Source organism: Trichechus manatus, unplaced genomic scaffold (assembly GCF_000243295.1).
Source record: "Trichechus manatus latirostris isolate Lorelei unplaced genomic scaffold, TriManLat1.0 scaffold00027, whole genome shotgun sequence".
Lineage (NCBI taxonomy): Eukaryota > Metazoa > Chordata > Mammalia > Sirenia > Trichechidae > Trichechus > Trichechus manatus.
In genome coordinates, this window is record NW_004443963.1 from 22487176 (window position 1) to 22499869 (window position 12694).

Sequence of the window (12694 nt, forward strand, 5' to 3'; positions counted from 1 at the left end):
CAGGCCCAGAGCTGTGCGTGCTGCCCTCCAAGGCCAGGCCGCTGAGCGCGCAGAGCAGCGGCCGCAGGGCGGCAGATGCAACACAGGGGAAAAGAGGATCGGGTGAGGGCTTCCTTCTCTCAGAGATGCGTTTTTCCGAGTTCGATAGGCAGCGCCAGAAGCGGTCATCTTCCCGAAGCCCTCTTCTCTCCGTGCAGAGAGACTCCTCTCAAGGAGAGCTGCCTAGAATTGTCAGCTAAATTCGCATCCCCTGTGTTCTGTTCCCACTGTGAACCTAGGGTTTCCAGGATCCTGGCGAGGACCCAGGCAATCTAAGCTCCCAGCCTTTCCGTGCACCCCCGCAGCTCTGTCGGCTTTTCAGGTACCCCGCCGCACATGCAGCTCAGTGCCCCTTTCCTAACCGGGCTCGAACGAATAGCCGCCAAAGTACCGCTCCCGGCCTGGGTCCCCGGGGCCGGAGGGAGGCTCGGGTGCAAAGCTTCAAATCTAAATCCATTCTTGGCGAGAACTGCTTGCTGGGAGCGGGCTGAAACTGGGTAAGAAGACTGAGGGAGACTCGCAGCCCCAGGCGCTGGGGAGCCGCGTGTAGCCGGGGATTAATCCTTCTGTACTTCTCTGCCCACAAGCAGAACTACAACTGACCCGGCGGAGCCTCGCGAACCGCGGTCGGATCGCGATCAGTGCGTTTACACCCTCCCGCACATTCATCAAATCACAAGGCTAGAAGGGGTCTCCTGCCTCCGGGTCCCTGGACCACAGGCGCCCGCTGCAGCTGGCCCAGCTCAACCATACCCTGCTCATTAACTCAGGGGTTAATTAAAACTGAAGGCAAAGAGGAGGTCCAAGGCTTTCCTTGAAGACCCGCGTGTAAGTCTGCGTCCTTCAGCGCATCCACCAGCTGGATGAAGCGCTGCCTCTCTCGAGCCTTCTCTGTCTGTCTCTATTCCTCCCGCATCCTCTAGGCCCTCGTGCGGGACTCGAGTCCTCGCCACAGCTGCAGCCGAGCCTGACGGAATGAGTTAATTATAAAATCTACGCAGGCTTTGGTGGCAAGGGCAAAGAGGTTGCCACCGCGGAGCAGCTGTGAGCGGCCGCATTCGGGCTACCTGGCCGATCCGAGGTCGGAATTATTCCGCGCGGTGCTTCCTTTTCCCTGAGAGGTCGGGAGGCCAAGGCGGCCCAGTTCAAGGGGCCTCCACTGTCTAGTTTGCAGAAAGCGGTTCTGCCGCATATGCAAAAGAGGCAGGCCTAGGGTCCCCGAAGGAAAGTAAGCAGGGGATGGGCTGGAAGGGGGAGGGGAGATGAAAAGCGGCGGTTGGATCTGGGCCTCCACCTGACCCCTCAGCCCTCTCTTTCTCCCTCCTTTAGGGCAACGCAGGCTTGGGACAGGCCCTTTGTCCAGTTCAGACAAGGCTGAAGGGTGGGCGTGGAGGGCTCAGTCTCCTCTTTCATCGCTTCACAGGTTCGGGTCGGAGCCCACCGACCAGGCTCCAAGCCCTCAGTGAGGATGCCGAGGACTTAAGGAGAAGATTGGGAGACCCCTCCCCTAAAATGCTGATTTCCTGGGTATCTGTAGCTTGGGGGAGGGAGGGCTTGGACGATTGTTGGGATGAGGGGACCAAGCCAGGCTTCCAGGTTCAAGCAAGCGGCCTGGGGCCAGCAGCGTCCTTACCTCCTCCTATCCTCTGCGGTACCTCTGGGCCCCCTCCCACCACGAGGCCCCAGCCCGATCACAACTAGAAAAATGATGTGAGTGTGGGGTCATCTGGGAGACCATCTCTCCACCCCCATTTGATGGTCCCTAAATGGACCGTCTTCCCCGCTTTCTCTCCCCTTTCGGCGCACTAACAGTTAAATAGTTCTCCCGGTTCTGACATTTTCCCCCTCCACCAGCAGAGGATCTCCTAGGCCTAGTGAATTACTGAGTATTAGGAAAGGTGTGGGGACGAAGTTAAAAAAAAAAACAAAAAACAAAAAAAAAACTCCTTAGGCGCCAAACCCACAGCAGCCTGCAACATATCTGGGAGCAGCTGGGTCTGGTCTTCGCGGCCCTCAAAGCTACTTCCCGCGCTCTCGCCCCTCGACCTGGCCCGCTGGCCATGACCATGGCCTCTGGCCAGGACTAGCTCTGGGGAGGGGCTGAGATCTGCCTGGGATCTGCTCGGCCCAGCTACCCAGCTGCTTTCCAAACCCAGGCCTCCAGCCTGGGGCGGGCGGAGGTCGGGGTGTGAATCGGAGTAGGGGCAGGTGTCCCAAAAGGCTGGTGGTGGTGGGAAAGAAAGGCGTCCACTTACCTTTGGAGATGGAAGAGGTTCAGAAGGGTGTAGGGAGGGGGTTCGCAGCCTCTGGAAACCCTCTTGGTTCCTCCTCCTCAAGGCTGCCCGGCAGGCCCAGCGGAGATATCCGACTAGGGCGGGGCCGAGGAGGCGGAGAGAGCGGCAAGCTGCAGGCGCGCGGGAGCTGAGTTGCAGAGCATCTCTGGAGAGGCCGCCTTTTATGGGCGTTGTTAGCGCCCCTGTCTAGACTGGAGACGACACCTCCTCTGTGTGTAAACAGAGGCGGCCGGCTCTGGCGGGAAGGGGGATGGCGCGTTAAGGGGGCGAGCGGCCCTTCCCTTCGCAGCCACCGGAAGATCAAGGCCTTTTCTTCCCTCCCCTTTCCCTGTGCTCCCTGTGATGTCAAGGTCAGAAAGACCTAGTCACGGTCAAGGCTAAAACAGGAAGAGCCTGGTTGGTTGCGAAAAGGCTCTGGCCCCCTCCTCCTCCCAGAAGTCCCTTGCTCCCCTGGGCCCCTCAATCCTTCACAGCTCGGGTCTGGATACCGCTGCAGGAAAGGGCACTTGGAGTTTTGGGGGTAGGTGGGCCCAGGCGGATCCTAGGGTGGAGAGTTCTCTTTTGAACAGGATGGAGTCACAGAGGGGGTTGCTACAGGGTCCTCAGCAAGGAGGATTGTTCCGAAAGATGGTGGCTGCCTCCAGGGTCTGCTCCGCCTTGCGCCCACACTGGCCTGCTGGCCCTGCACTGTTGACCCAGCCAACGTGGATCAGCCTCGGCAGCAGATGGTCTCCGAGACTGTCATGGAGGGATCTCCCAAGAACTGCTGGCCTTGCCCCCTCGGGTGGGTTCCTGCTGTGTCACGGGACTACCAGCTGAAAGGCCAGCTCTGCTGGTTCTAGGGCTGGACACGAAGATGCTGGAGGAGAAAGATCTTGCCCCCAAGCCCAGGAAGGGGTCTATTTGAGCCTTCCCTGGCAGCTTGGACCTCCGAATGGGGAGTCTTGTGAGGCCCCAGCCCACTCAGGGCCCCTCCAGTCCTGGCAGTGGGGCCATGGGCAGGCTGTCTGTTTCTAGGCAAAGCTTCTGAGCTAACAACCTTTAGACCTCCTACCCCTCTGCACCCTCAAATTTACCCTAACGAACAGCCTCACTCTCGACTGGCCTTGGAGGGAACAGCTTTTTATAGTTTTAAATACAGAGGAGAAAACACGCTCTACACCCTGAGATGAGTGTGCCAGCACACAATATTCCTACTTACACACACACACACACACACACACACACACACACACACACACACACACACACACGCAGGCCAGATAGGTCAAGGGCATTCTCCTTGGCTCTTCCCTCCTTCCCCACACACCTTCATAGGAATATCTCACAGAGCCCCCAACAACGAGAATGCCAAGAGTTGGGGAAAAGGAAAGGTAAGGGATGAACATAATCAGGGAAAGAATAATGCATATCCCGACTTGGCCTCCCCAGGACACACACTCATACACACTTACATAGTACCTCTGTCACACAGCAATTTCTGTTCACATGCTTGCCACTTTTATGGGAGAGGCATTTTCAGAATTAATCCTGGAATGATAATACTTCATAATCAATCCAGGCATATTTAGTTCTGCATATGAGAGGGTCCTAAGCACCTGGCACACCAGGGCTCATGGGGACTCAGAGGGACTGCAATCCTTGCCTAGATTATGGGTGTCCCAATGCACCCCCAAGAAGCCTGCTTTTCTCTTCTCTTTGCCATTGCCCCCTTCTCAGGCCTCAGTGTGTGTCCCTCACTAAGGGAAAACTCAGCAAATTTATCTGTGTACGGATTTGTGTGCAAAAGTGGAGGGGTCCCTTGAAAAACTCTGGACTTCTCTTATTGCACCAAGTCTCCAACGTTCACTATGTCTACAGTTGTGTCATGTGACTACTCAATGCACCCCCAAATCAAGAGGCATAGGGACAAATACCAAGGGAGCCCCAGGACTCTCGATCACTGATCACTAAGTTCCTTTTTCTGATCAAACCCACACATTTAGTCTCCAACTCTTTCCGTCTCAGGAGAGACCAAGGGGTCGTTGGAGAGAGATTGCGGCGGTGGGTGGGGAAAGAAAGGGGAGAAGAAATTAAGCATGAGCCCTATTCTTGGGAGTTTCAATTCTCCCCACCCCCACCCCCACCAAATCCCCACTGCCGAGTGTGTGATTGATTCTCTGGTAGTTAACCCAGAATTGAGACCGAGTAGAACCGGACCAGCAGCCAGATCAGTAACGGAGGAGACTAGGCAGACAGCGAATTCTTCAGGCTCTTTGTCTCTCAGACTCTGTGTGTGTGTTTCACCTCCAAAAACATTTATTTCAATGAAATTTTAAAAGCTTCAGCCATCAGGCAAAGGGAGATCTGAGAACTCTCAATTCCAACCTGACGCCTCCAGTCTTTCTGTGTCTCAGGAGAGGAAAAATATTATATATAAATAAAAATTGCTGCAGTAAAGATTTAATCTGAGAGAACATTGTTTTAGGCTATATTGCTTTTTAAAAGTCTCTTAACCTGACAACTTAACGATCTCATTAACTCTACCAGATAGGGAGATAGGCACAGACAAGACAAGGAAAACAAATTAGTGGCAGAGTCTACACAGGGTCCTGACTGCCTGGAAGACTGGTGTTCCCATGGATGCTGAAGAGTAAAAGTGGGGTAGGTTTGGCAAATTGGGGGCCCATGGGGTCCTAGCAGCCAGACCTTTCTGCATACGTCAATGGAAAAGAAAAAGTGTAGCCAGGGAACACTGAGCTCACAGCTGCCCCTAGGAGGCTGTGTGCCGCCCTCACCCAGCTCCAGTCCTGGCCTGACTGCAGAGTTTCAGGGTCCTCTGGGAGCAGTGGGGCCCCAGGAGCCTGGGGTTGGCTCCACACTGCCACTGGCTTTGGTGGCTCAGCTGGGATGCTACCTCCTTCATCACCCAGATCGAGATCCAAGCCCCAACTATTAATGCAAGTGAATGGCAACGTACTCTGAAAACTCACCTGCTCAGAGGCCCTTCCAGTCATTGATTATATATTTCACCCCAAACATATATACATTTAAGTTGAGCATCAGGATGGGAAGGCGTTTCTCCTGTCTCAATAGTGTCAACAACTTAAACGACACTTAAAATCTTAAATGGAGCAAAAATGTGGGTTGAGATCTGCCCACCTATGGGTGATGTTTATACTCTTCCCCCCTGCCCATTCTGGCTGAGTAAGGGCATCTTAAACTGCCCTAAAGAGCTGGTGGACAGAAGGGGCTTCAAAAGGAATCTGAGCAATAACACCAAGGCCAAAAAAAAAAAAAAAAAGATTTTATTTTAAAAACAGGTTTGTGGGCTTTTTCTTTTTGCATTCAGTACACTGTCATTCTGACATCACAATACTATATACAGATACACAACATTAAAAAAAAAAAGAGCCTACTTCTGATGGACATTTCCAAAGAACACTGTTTTGTAATGCACCAGCAGGAAGGGAGGAGGTGAAGGGGCCCCCAGAGCACCCGGATGGCCTTTGAGGAGGGAAATATTAGGCAGCTTCTGCACTAGCTGGCTAATTGGGGGTGAGTTATTCTAGCCTCCTGGAAGAAAACTGCCTTCTTCTGGACAATCAGTAAAAGTGAGAGTGTGAGTTCTCTCTCCTGAGCCATCGCCTTGCTGGAAAGGCAACTAGAGGAGGAGATGAGAAGGAGTGCCGAGGTGCCCCTCTCCATCTCTTTGGAAGAGAAATCTGTATTTTCCTTAGAAAAAAAAAAGTTCTGTTTCTGGGCCTGGCCTATTTCCAACCTTACTATACAGAGAAAGACAGAGCAAGAGCAAGAGCGAGAGAAAGAGAGAGAGAGCACTCAAAGAAGAGGTAAGACATGTTTAGCGTCATGGTTGGAGTTTTTATCTTCCTTGAATTTTCCTCTATTGACTTCGAGAGCAGAACAGGGGAGGCAGTGGGGGCAAAGTCTGCAAAATTCAGCTTTTCTTGGTTAGGGTGAGGGGTAGGGCCTACGCGGACTCCAGCTTTTGTTGAAACAGGTGGGAAGGAGAACACCTAGTGCACTGTCTAGACTCCAATAACGCTGCCAGATCCCTAAAAATTATTAATATTAACGTGACTTCAAAAAATATGCACAGAAAACCTTAACTGGGAAATTTTGCCTAAGGAGTGCAGGAGGAACTGGAAGGAAAATCTGAGCTCACCAGGTTCTGCCTTGAGGCCGCAACTTCTAGAGGATCCTCTATCCTCCTGGATAAAGGAAAGGGCTAGAATCGGGATCGCTGGGGTTCCCCAACCCTGCTTTGACTGGAATAATTGGGCTTTTCGCTGCCGCTCCGCTTTCTGGTGAGGCTAAGGGTAAGGGTGAGGGGGAATGGAGGCCGGCGACCTTCCCCCCATAGCTCACTCCGACCCACCTCCAAAACTGCTGAGGCCCTGTGGGTCTCATCCTTGGGGGATGGGGTGGGGAGTAGTGGGCGGCAGAACGCGGCCCAGATCCTCTCCCCCTCCCAGCGGCGCGGTTCCTCTTTATTGTTAATATTAAATATTCGTCTCTACCGGTGAAGCGTCCTTCGGTGGGTTCGGTTATGGTACAAACCGGTGACATAAATAGACGGGGCGGGCGACCAGGTGGGCGGTCAGGTGGAGTGGAGATGAGGCGCTTTTGATTTGCTGACCACCTTCTTCTCTTTGACCCGCCGGTTCTGGAACCAGATTGTGACCTGGCGCTCGGAGAGGTTCGTGGTAGCCGAGATGCGCCGGCGCTTCTCTTTGGTGATGAACTTGCTGGCTGCGTACTCCTTCTCTAGTTCCTTCAGCTGTACCTTAGTGTAGGGCACGCGTTTCTTGCGCCCGCGCCGATAGCTGCTCACCTCGGGCTGTAGGGGAACCACGTCTGGGAGGGAAAGAGAGGGCGGGTGGGAAGGAATGAGGCCCGCGGCCAGCCGGGGCTAAGGGCCCTGCAGGCTGCGGAGGCGCAGGGTGTGGACAGGCGATCCAAGGGCTCCAGCGGATTGCGCTGCCTGGGGAAGACCTTTCCCCCTCCCCAATCCTTTGCATGTCTGTTATTAGCAAGGACACGATGAGGGTGAAGCTAGTGAAGCACCCGCCTCTGGGGCAAAATTTAGGGGGGGGGGATAAAAAAATTCAGTAATCAAGATAAATAATATTTTAATGCAATGTTTAAAAAGTCAAAATGAATGCAAAAAATCCACGATAAAAATATAAAAATTTTAAATAAACTACGGGATCAGTATTACCGATTTTTCCTCTTGCCTCAGGCTCCACTATGGCTCTGCACAGCATTAGAATCCTTGGCCCTTTGCAGGGGCCACCCCCCCCTTCTACCCTGACCTGCAGTGTCTGCAGGATTGCAGGTATTCAGAAAAAGCCCTCCTTCCTGCAGAACATCAGCTTCTACTCTGCCCCATTGTCAGGGGAAGGCATTTTGTTGTATATTTAGGGGAGGGCATGGCAGGCAGAGGGACAGTTTCAGTGGACATAGACCACTGAGTGGGTCCTCATGACTTTGGGCACTGGTTCTGCACTAGGGATCCGAGGCCTGCACCAACAGATAAAGAGAAGGAAAGTGTTCAAATGAAGCTAGCCTGCTTGGGGGCCAATCACGAGGAATTGGGGCCCAATGACCACATTTGTTGTGGGCCACCTAACAACACCCAATGTGGGGGATCTTGGCACTGAGACCCAGGGAATCAGGCCCCTGAAAGTAGGAGGTCCATATCCCAGGGTCTGCCCATCGGTGGAGGCAAAAGGACCACTGTTCCCCAGTCTTCTATAAAATAACTCCATACCTCTCTTCAGTGTCCCTACAAATCTCTATCCATCAAAACAGAGCAAATTCTGCTCCAATCATCTCCCCTCGCTCTTCCTTGAAGGCTAGAGTAACTGCCTCCATCCCATGCCTTGACCCTATCCCTAAACCCTGAATACACTGTCATCCCAATGACCACCAGTCCAATCTCTCCTTTCTTTAGGTTCTGAAAATTTCATAGGAACTAAAAAAATATATATATATGTCACTTACATTTCCTCTTCCACTCCACCCTTACCCCTGTCAATAAAAGGTCATAGCAATACTTTTGCTGGTAAGTGGGAAACTAGGGAGATTATCTGAATAATTCACCCTTCAGTTTTTTTTTTTTTTTCATGAAATTGTTAGACTTCTCAAGGAGGAAGTTAATAAGGAGGGCTGAATATCTGGGATTTCCCTTTCATTCTTACAGCACTTTGGAAGTGTAGACACAGCCCAAAGTGAAGACCCAAAGCTCTTCCTGAAGCTCCACCCTCACAAAACACCTTCCCTACACCCTTCCCCATTGAGTCTGCTATCCCAGGGACCTCTGTCTATTCAGGATGGGAGGGAAGCGGTCACAATCAAATGCAGGGGAAAACAAAATGCTCAGGAAGAAAATGGGAGAGAGGGAGTCAATGGCCTGGTTTGGCTGTCTTTATGGTGACAATTTCCCAGGAATATTGTCAGACTTGTCACTTCTCTCTGCCTCTGTAGGAATAGGTAGGTCAAGATTAAAAAAAAAAAAAAAAAAAAATCTGAAAAACAAAACAACTTCATTTTAACAGCTCAGATTCTATAGGTTAAAAATGATTTTTTTTTGTATAATTAAAATCTCTCACTTCTCAAATCTGTCTTAATTTACAGATGTAGCTATGATTCCAGAAACTAATGCTTTGAGGACAAGAATAAAACAAAGAGGGTAAGTAGCGATACCACAAATTTTTTGTTTTTGTTGGGTTTTAATCCTCAGAACATTTCTTTATTTTATTAAATCCATTTTACAAAATCAGGACTAGAAGGCTCAAAGTGGGTAAAATAACTTAAGTGGCAGAACCGATTTCAAATCCAGATTTTCTGACTCTATACATAATGATACAGTAAGTTTTAAAATGGAAACAGGCCATCTGGTACAATCTAGTTTCAAAACACCTCCTCTCCCTTCAAGAGCCAAGTAGCGTAAACATGGATTTTGGTTCTGAAATATCCAGAAAATTGTCCCTAATTATTTTTTACCCCACTTTCTGGAAACTGTCATAATTATCTACCCAATTTTGGGTCCCCTAAATTAACAGTTCGGCTGCTAACCAAAAGGTCGACAGTTGGAATCCACCAAGTGCTCCTTGGAAACCCTATGGGGCAGTTCTGCTCTGTCCTGTAGGGTCGCTATGAGACTATGAGTCAGAACCCACTCGACAGCAACGGGTTTGGTAGGGTTTTAAATACCAACTCTAAATTTCAAATGAGGTTTAATTGACACAATCCTAAAAGTCAGTTAAAAAATATACTACTGGTGTGAACTGGTTATCTCTCTAGAATGCCATTGAATGATTTGGCCATTTCTCATGGATCAGACGAAACTGCTGGTTGTTTTGACCTCCAGGGGGAAACAGCTCCAGTCTTGCCTTCTCAGAAAAGCCCCTGTTCATTGTCTGCTGCCTTGTTTGGAAAGGAGGTGGGATCTATAGATGTAGAAACATCTGGCAGCTTAGTCCTGGAGTTGTGTCTACACTGCCTAAAGTGAGTGGGGGCTTGGCTATTAATTTTACAATCAACGCTTCCCCAGCCTCCCTCCAGAGCACATACACAAACCACTCCATACCTGGAAATCTAGTAGACACCTTTGAGGATATAATGAAAATCAGATCAATGCTCATATGTAGTTTTCTGTTGGGGCTGAGGGGCCTCTACCTACAGGGCCTCACCACCCACCTGCTCTTGACTGCTCACCCCACAACCTGGCCCTGAGCTTTAAAGAGAAACTCATCCTGGTCTGATCTGGTGAGAAATACTAGCTGCTCTTCTCAACCAACACCCAAAGGCTTGTCAGTAAGGACTTTCAGAAAGACCCAAAGAACCCATTGTTGCTCTTCCTGTATATCACTCTCTCCTCCAACCCATCTCCCTCTCTCTCAATCTCTGATTCTCTCTTAGAATTTCTGCCTCTCTCTCTATAAAAATAAAAAAAAATAAAAAAAGTCTACATTCACCATAGGGAGAAAAAAAAAAATCCAACAATATAGAAATGAGGCAAGTGTCTGTATGATTGGGGAAAGGAAGAAGCCACAACACATCTTGGCCTTAATTATCTGGATCGTTCTGAACAATTGCCTCCGTCTCCCACACCAGCCTAGACTGCCATAGATGAGGCTTCTCAGAGCCAGAGGCGCTGAAGAGAGACAGTAGTGTTTATGCCTAGATGCTGCCAAACAAACTACAATTGCATAGACAGAGTTATCTAGAAATCGCACTACTTCTAGGGGCTCTCTGTATGGGTAGAGAGATGGAGGGTGTCTGAAAATAATTTTTTTTCATCTGCCTCTTGCCTGGACCTCTGCACTCACTAAGATACACCAACCTGCTTCTGTTTCCACAAAGGGAGTGTGTGAGCACATAGCTGCTGAGATATACTGGGTTTTGTATCCATTTCCCTGCCGTAATTTGCAAGTGTATTAAATCTCAACTGGGCTGTATTTTTTATATTTCAAAGATATTTTTCTCTAGGAGGCTGTGATCAAAGAGTGTTTATTTTTAGCAGTTTTGAGCGGGATCTTTGAGATGTTTATTTTGCTCAAATGTATTTCTGAGTTTCTCTTCAGGCCTTCACTCCCACCCCATTCCACATCATACAAGAATGCCAGAGCAATTCCCTCTCTTCTCCTTCTTCACACTAACACTATTGCCCATTGCTTTAGGCCTGCCCGTCCTCAGCCATAATAGGCCTGGTGGGCACCTGCTCCCCTACCTCTTGACCCGTTGGCATGGCCCATCAACTTCCCCTGCTCCAGGAATTTCTGCTGGATCCTTATCTCCTAAGGAGCTTTCCATTTGGGTGAGGTGAGGACTTAAAGGACCATCTCTCAATAATACACTACTGTATACCTGCATGTGAATTGCCTATCTTCTAGAAATGTGTTATTATGTGCTTCATACTAGGTTATTATAACAGAAATTGTATTATATAAAAAATATTATTGCATGCAGTGTAGGTGATGCACGACACCATGTTCTAAAATCCTATCATCCTTAAATCTTCTGGCAGTCAGAAACAGGGTGCCTAGTGTGGGTCCTATCCTGGTACTGAATTGTGTTATACTGAGTAATTTCATAATGTTTACAAGAATATTATTTACACTCTAACATCATTCAGTGATTTTTTTTTTTTTTTTTTGCTATCGACCTCTACTCCCAATCCCGGATGCAGAGGAATTTCAGTCCCACCCATAGGAGGTCTTCAGGTCTAAACTTTCCAATGAAAATGTTCCTGGGCCAGCATGTGGAGCTAGTTGGGGGGGGGGTGTCTGGAAAGCATGGAGAGACAACTGTGGCTGCTTAGGGCCCCTCAGGACCCCTGTAGGCACCAGAAGGGAGAACCCAGTCAGCCCTTTCCTACAGGGCTCTGCTTACAGCTGCAAGAGCAAACTCAAGTGTGCTGGATTTGCTCAACCTCAAATATGATTTCTCATCGCAGGGCAGAATTGGAGGCTTCCAACACTGTTTTGGGAAACCTCCGACAGGCCTTTCCCCCCGCGGTAGAATGGGAGTTGCAGGAGCCTCTCCTATTCGAATATAGCATCAACAGGAGAGGGATGAATCTATCTATACATGCCGGCCAGTACTGAGGCGGCCCCAAGAGCCGGTCTTTGTCTCTCCCCCATCACTTATCCTCACACCTCTCTTTCTGTGTCTGGGTCACAGTCAACTAACTCCTTTCTCGTCCACATTTGGAGGAGCTGGCAGTGGAAACATCCACTGGTGTTGAGTTCAGTATACCAAAGAGGAAAAGATTTTAAACCCCAGGGAGGGATGCGAATCCCCTTCTCTCTACACCCTAAGATTTTTTAGCTCTTCTGCTCCGTCAATAATCAGGAAATTTGTGGCCGAATTCTTAAAATAAGAAAAGAAAAGACAATACACTATATTTCTGTAGATCCCGGCAAATTAGATCGCTTTAAAAAATCTGTCTAGTGCCTAACGATCCCGAAAATTCAGGCAAAGGAGTATTGGGAGCTCATATTTTTCGTTCAATTATTTTGTGGGTTGAGGATTTGTCCTGAAGGCTGTGGATTGCAGGGCACCCGCGGTCCATCCCACCCCCATTCTGGCCGGAAGCGGGCTTCGGGGACCAGGAGCCGCGCGTGAGGCTGGAACAGGCAGGGGGAGGAGGAGGCGAGCTCCGACCCGAGCCGAGACGGCGGCCCGGCGCCCGGGCGCCTGTGATTGCTTCACCCTCGGCAGGGCAGCTCCGGGGAACGTGTCGGAGCAGATTTCTTCCCCGGCGCATTCCTCAGCGCAGCTCGCCCGGCCGGCTCCATCGGCAGCCCAGCCGAGCGGGCGCGCCGGGGCCAGACGGCGGGGGTGGCTGGGGC

At 50.2% G+C, this 12694-nt stretch overlaps 1 protein-coding gene across 1 annotated transcript in view; it reads right to left on the reverse strand.

Annotated features, from left to right (window-relative positions):
• Positions 1-6933: 6933 nt before the first annotated feature.
• The window catches only part of HOXC13 (homeobox C13), a 6609-nt gene continuing 848 nt past the window's right edge, over positions 6934-12694 (reverse strand). The window contains exon 2 of the mRNA XM_004373958.1: positions 6934-7210. Coding sequence (XP_004374015.1) covers positions 6934-7210 — 277 coding nt within the window. The remainder of the gene's footprint in view (positions 7211-12694) is intronic.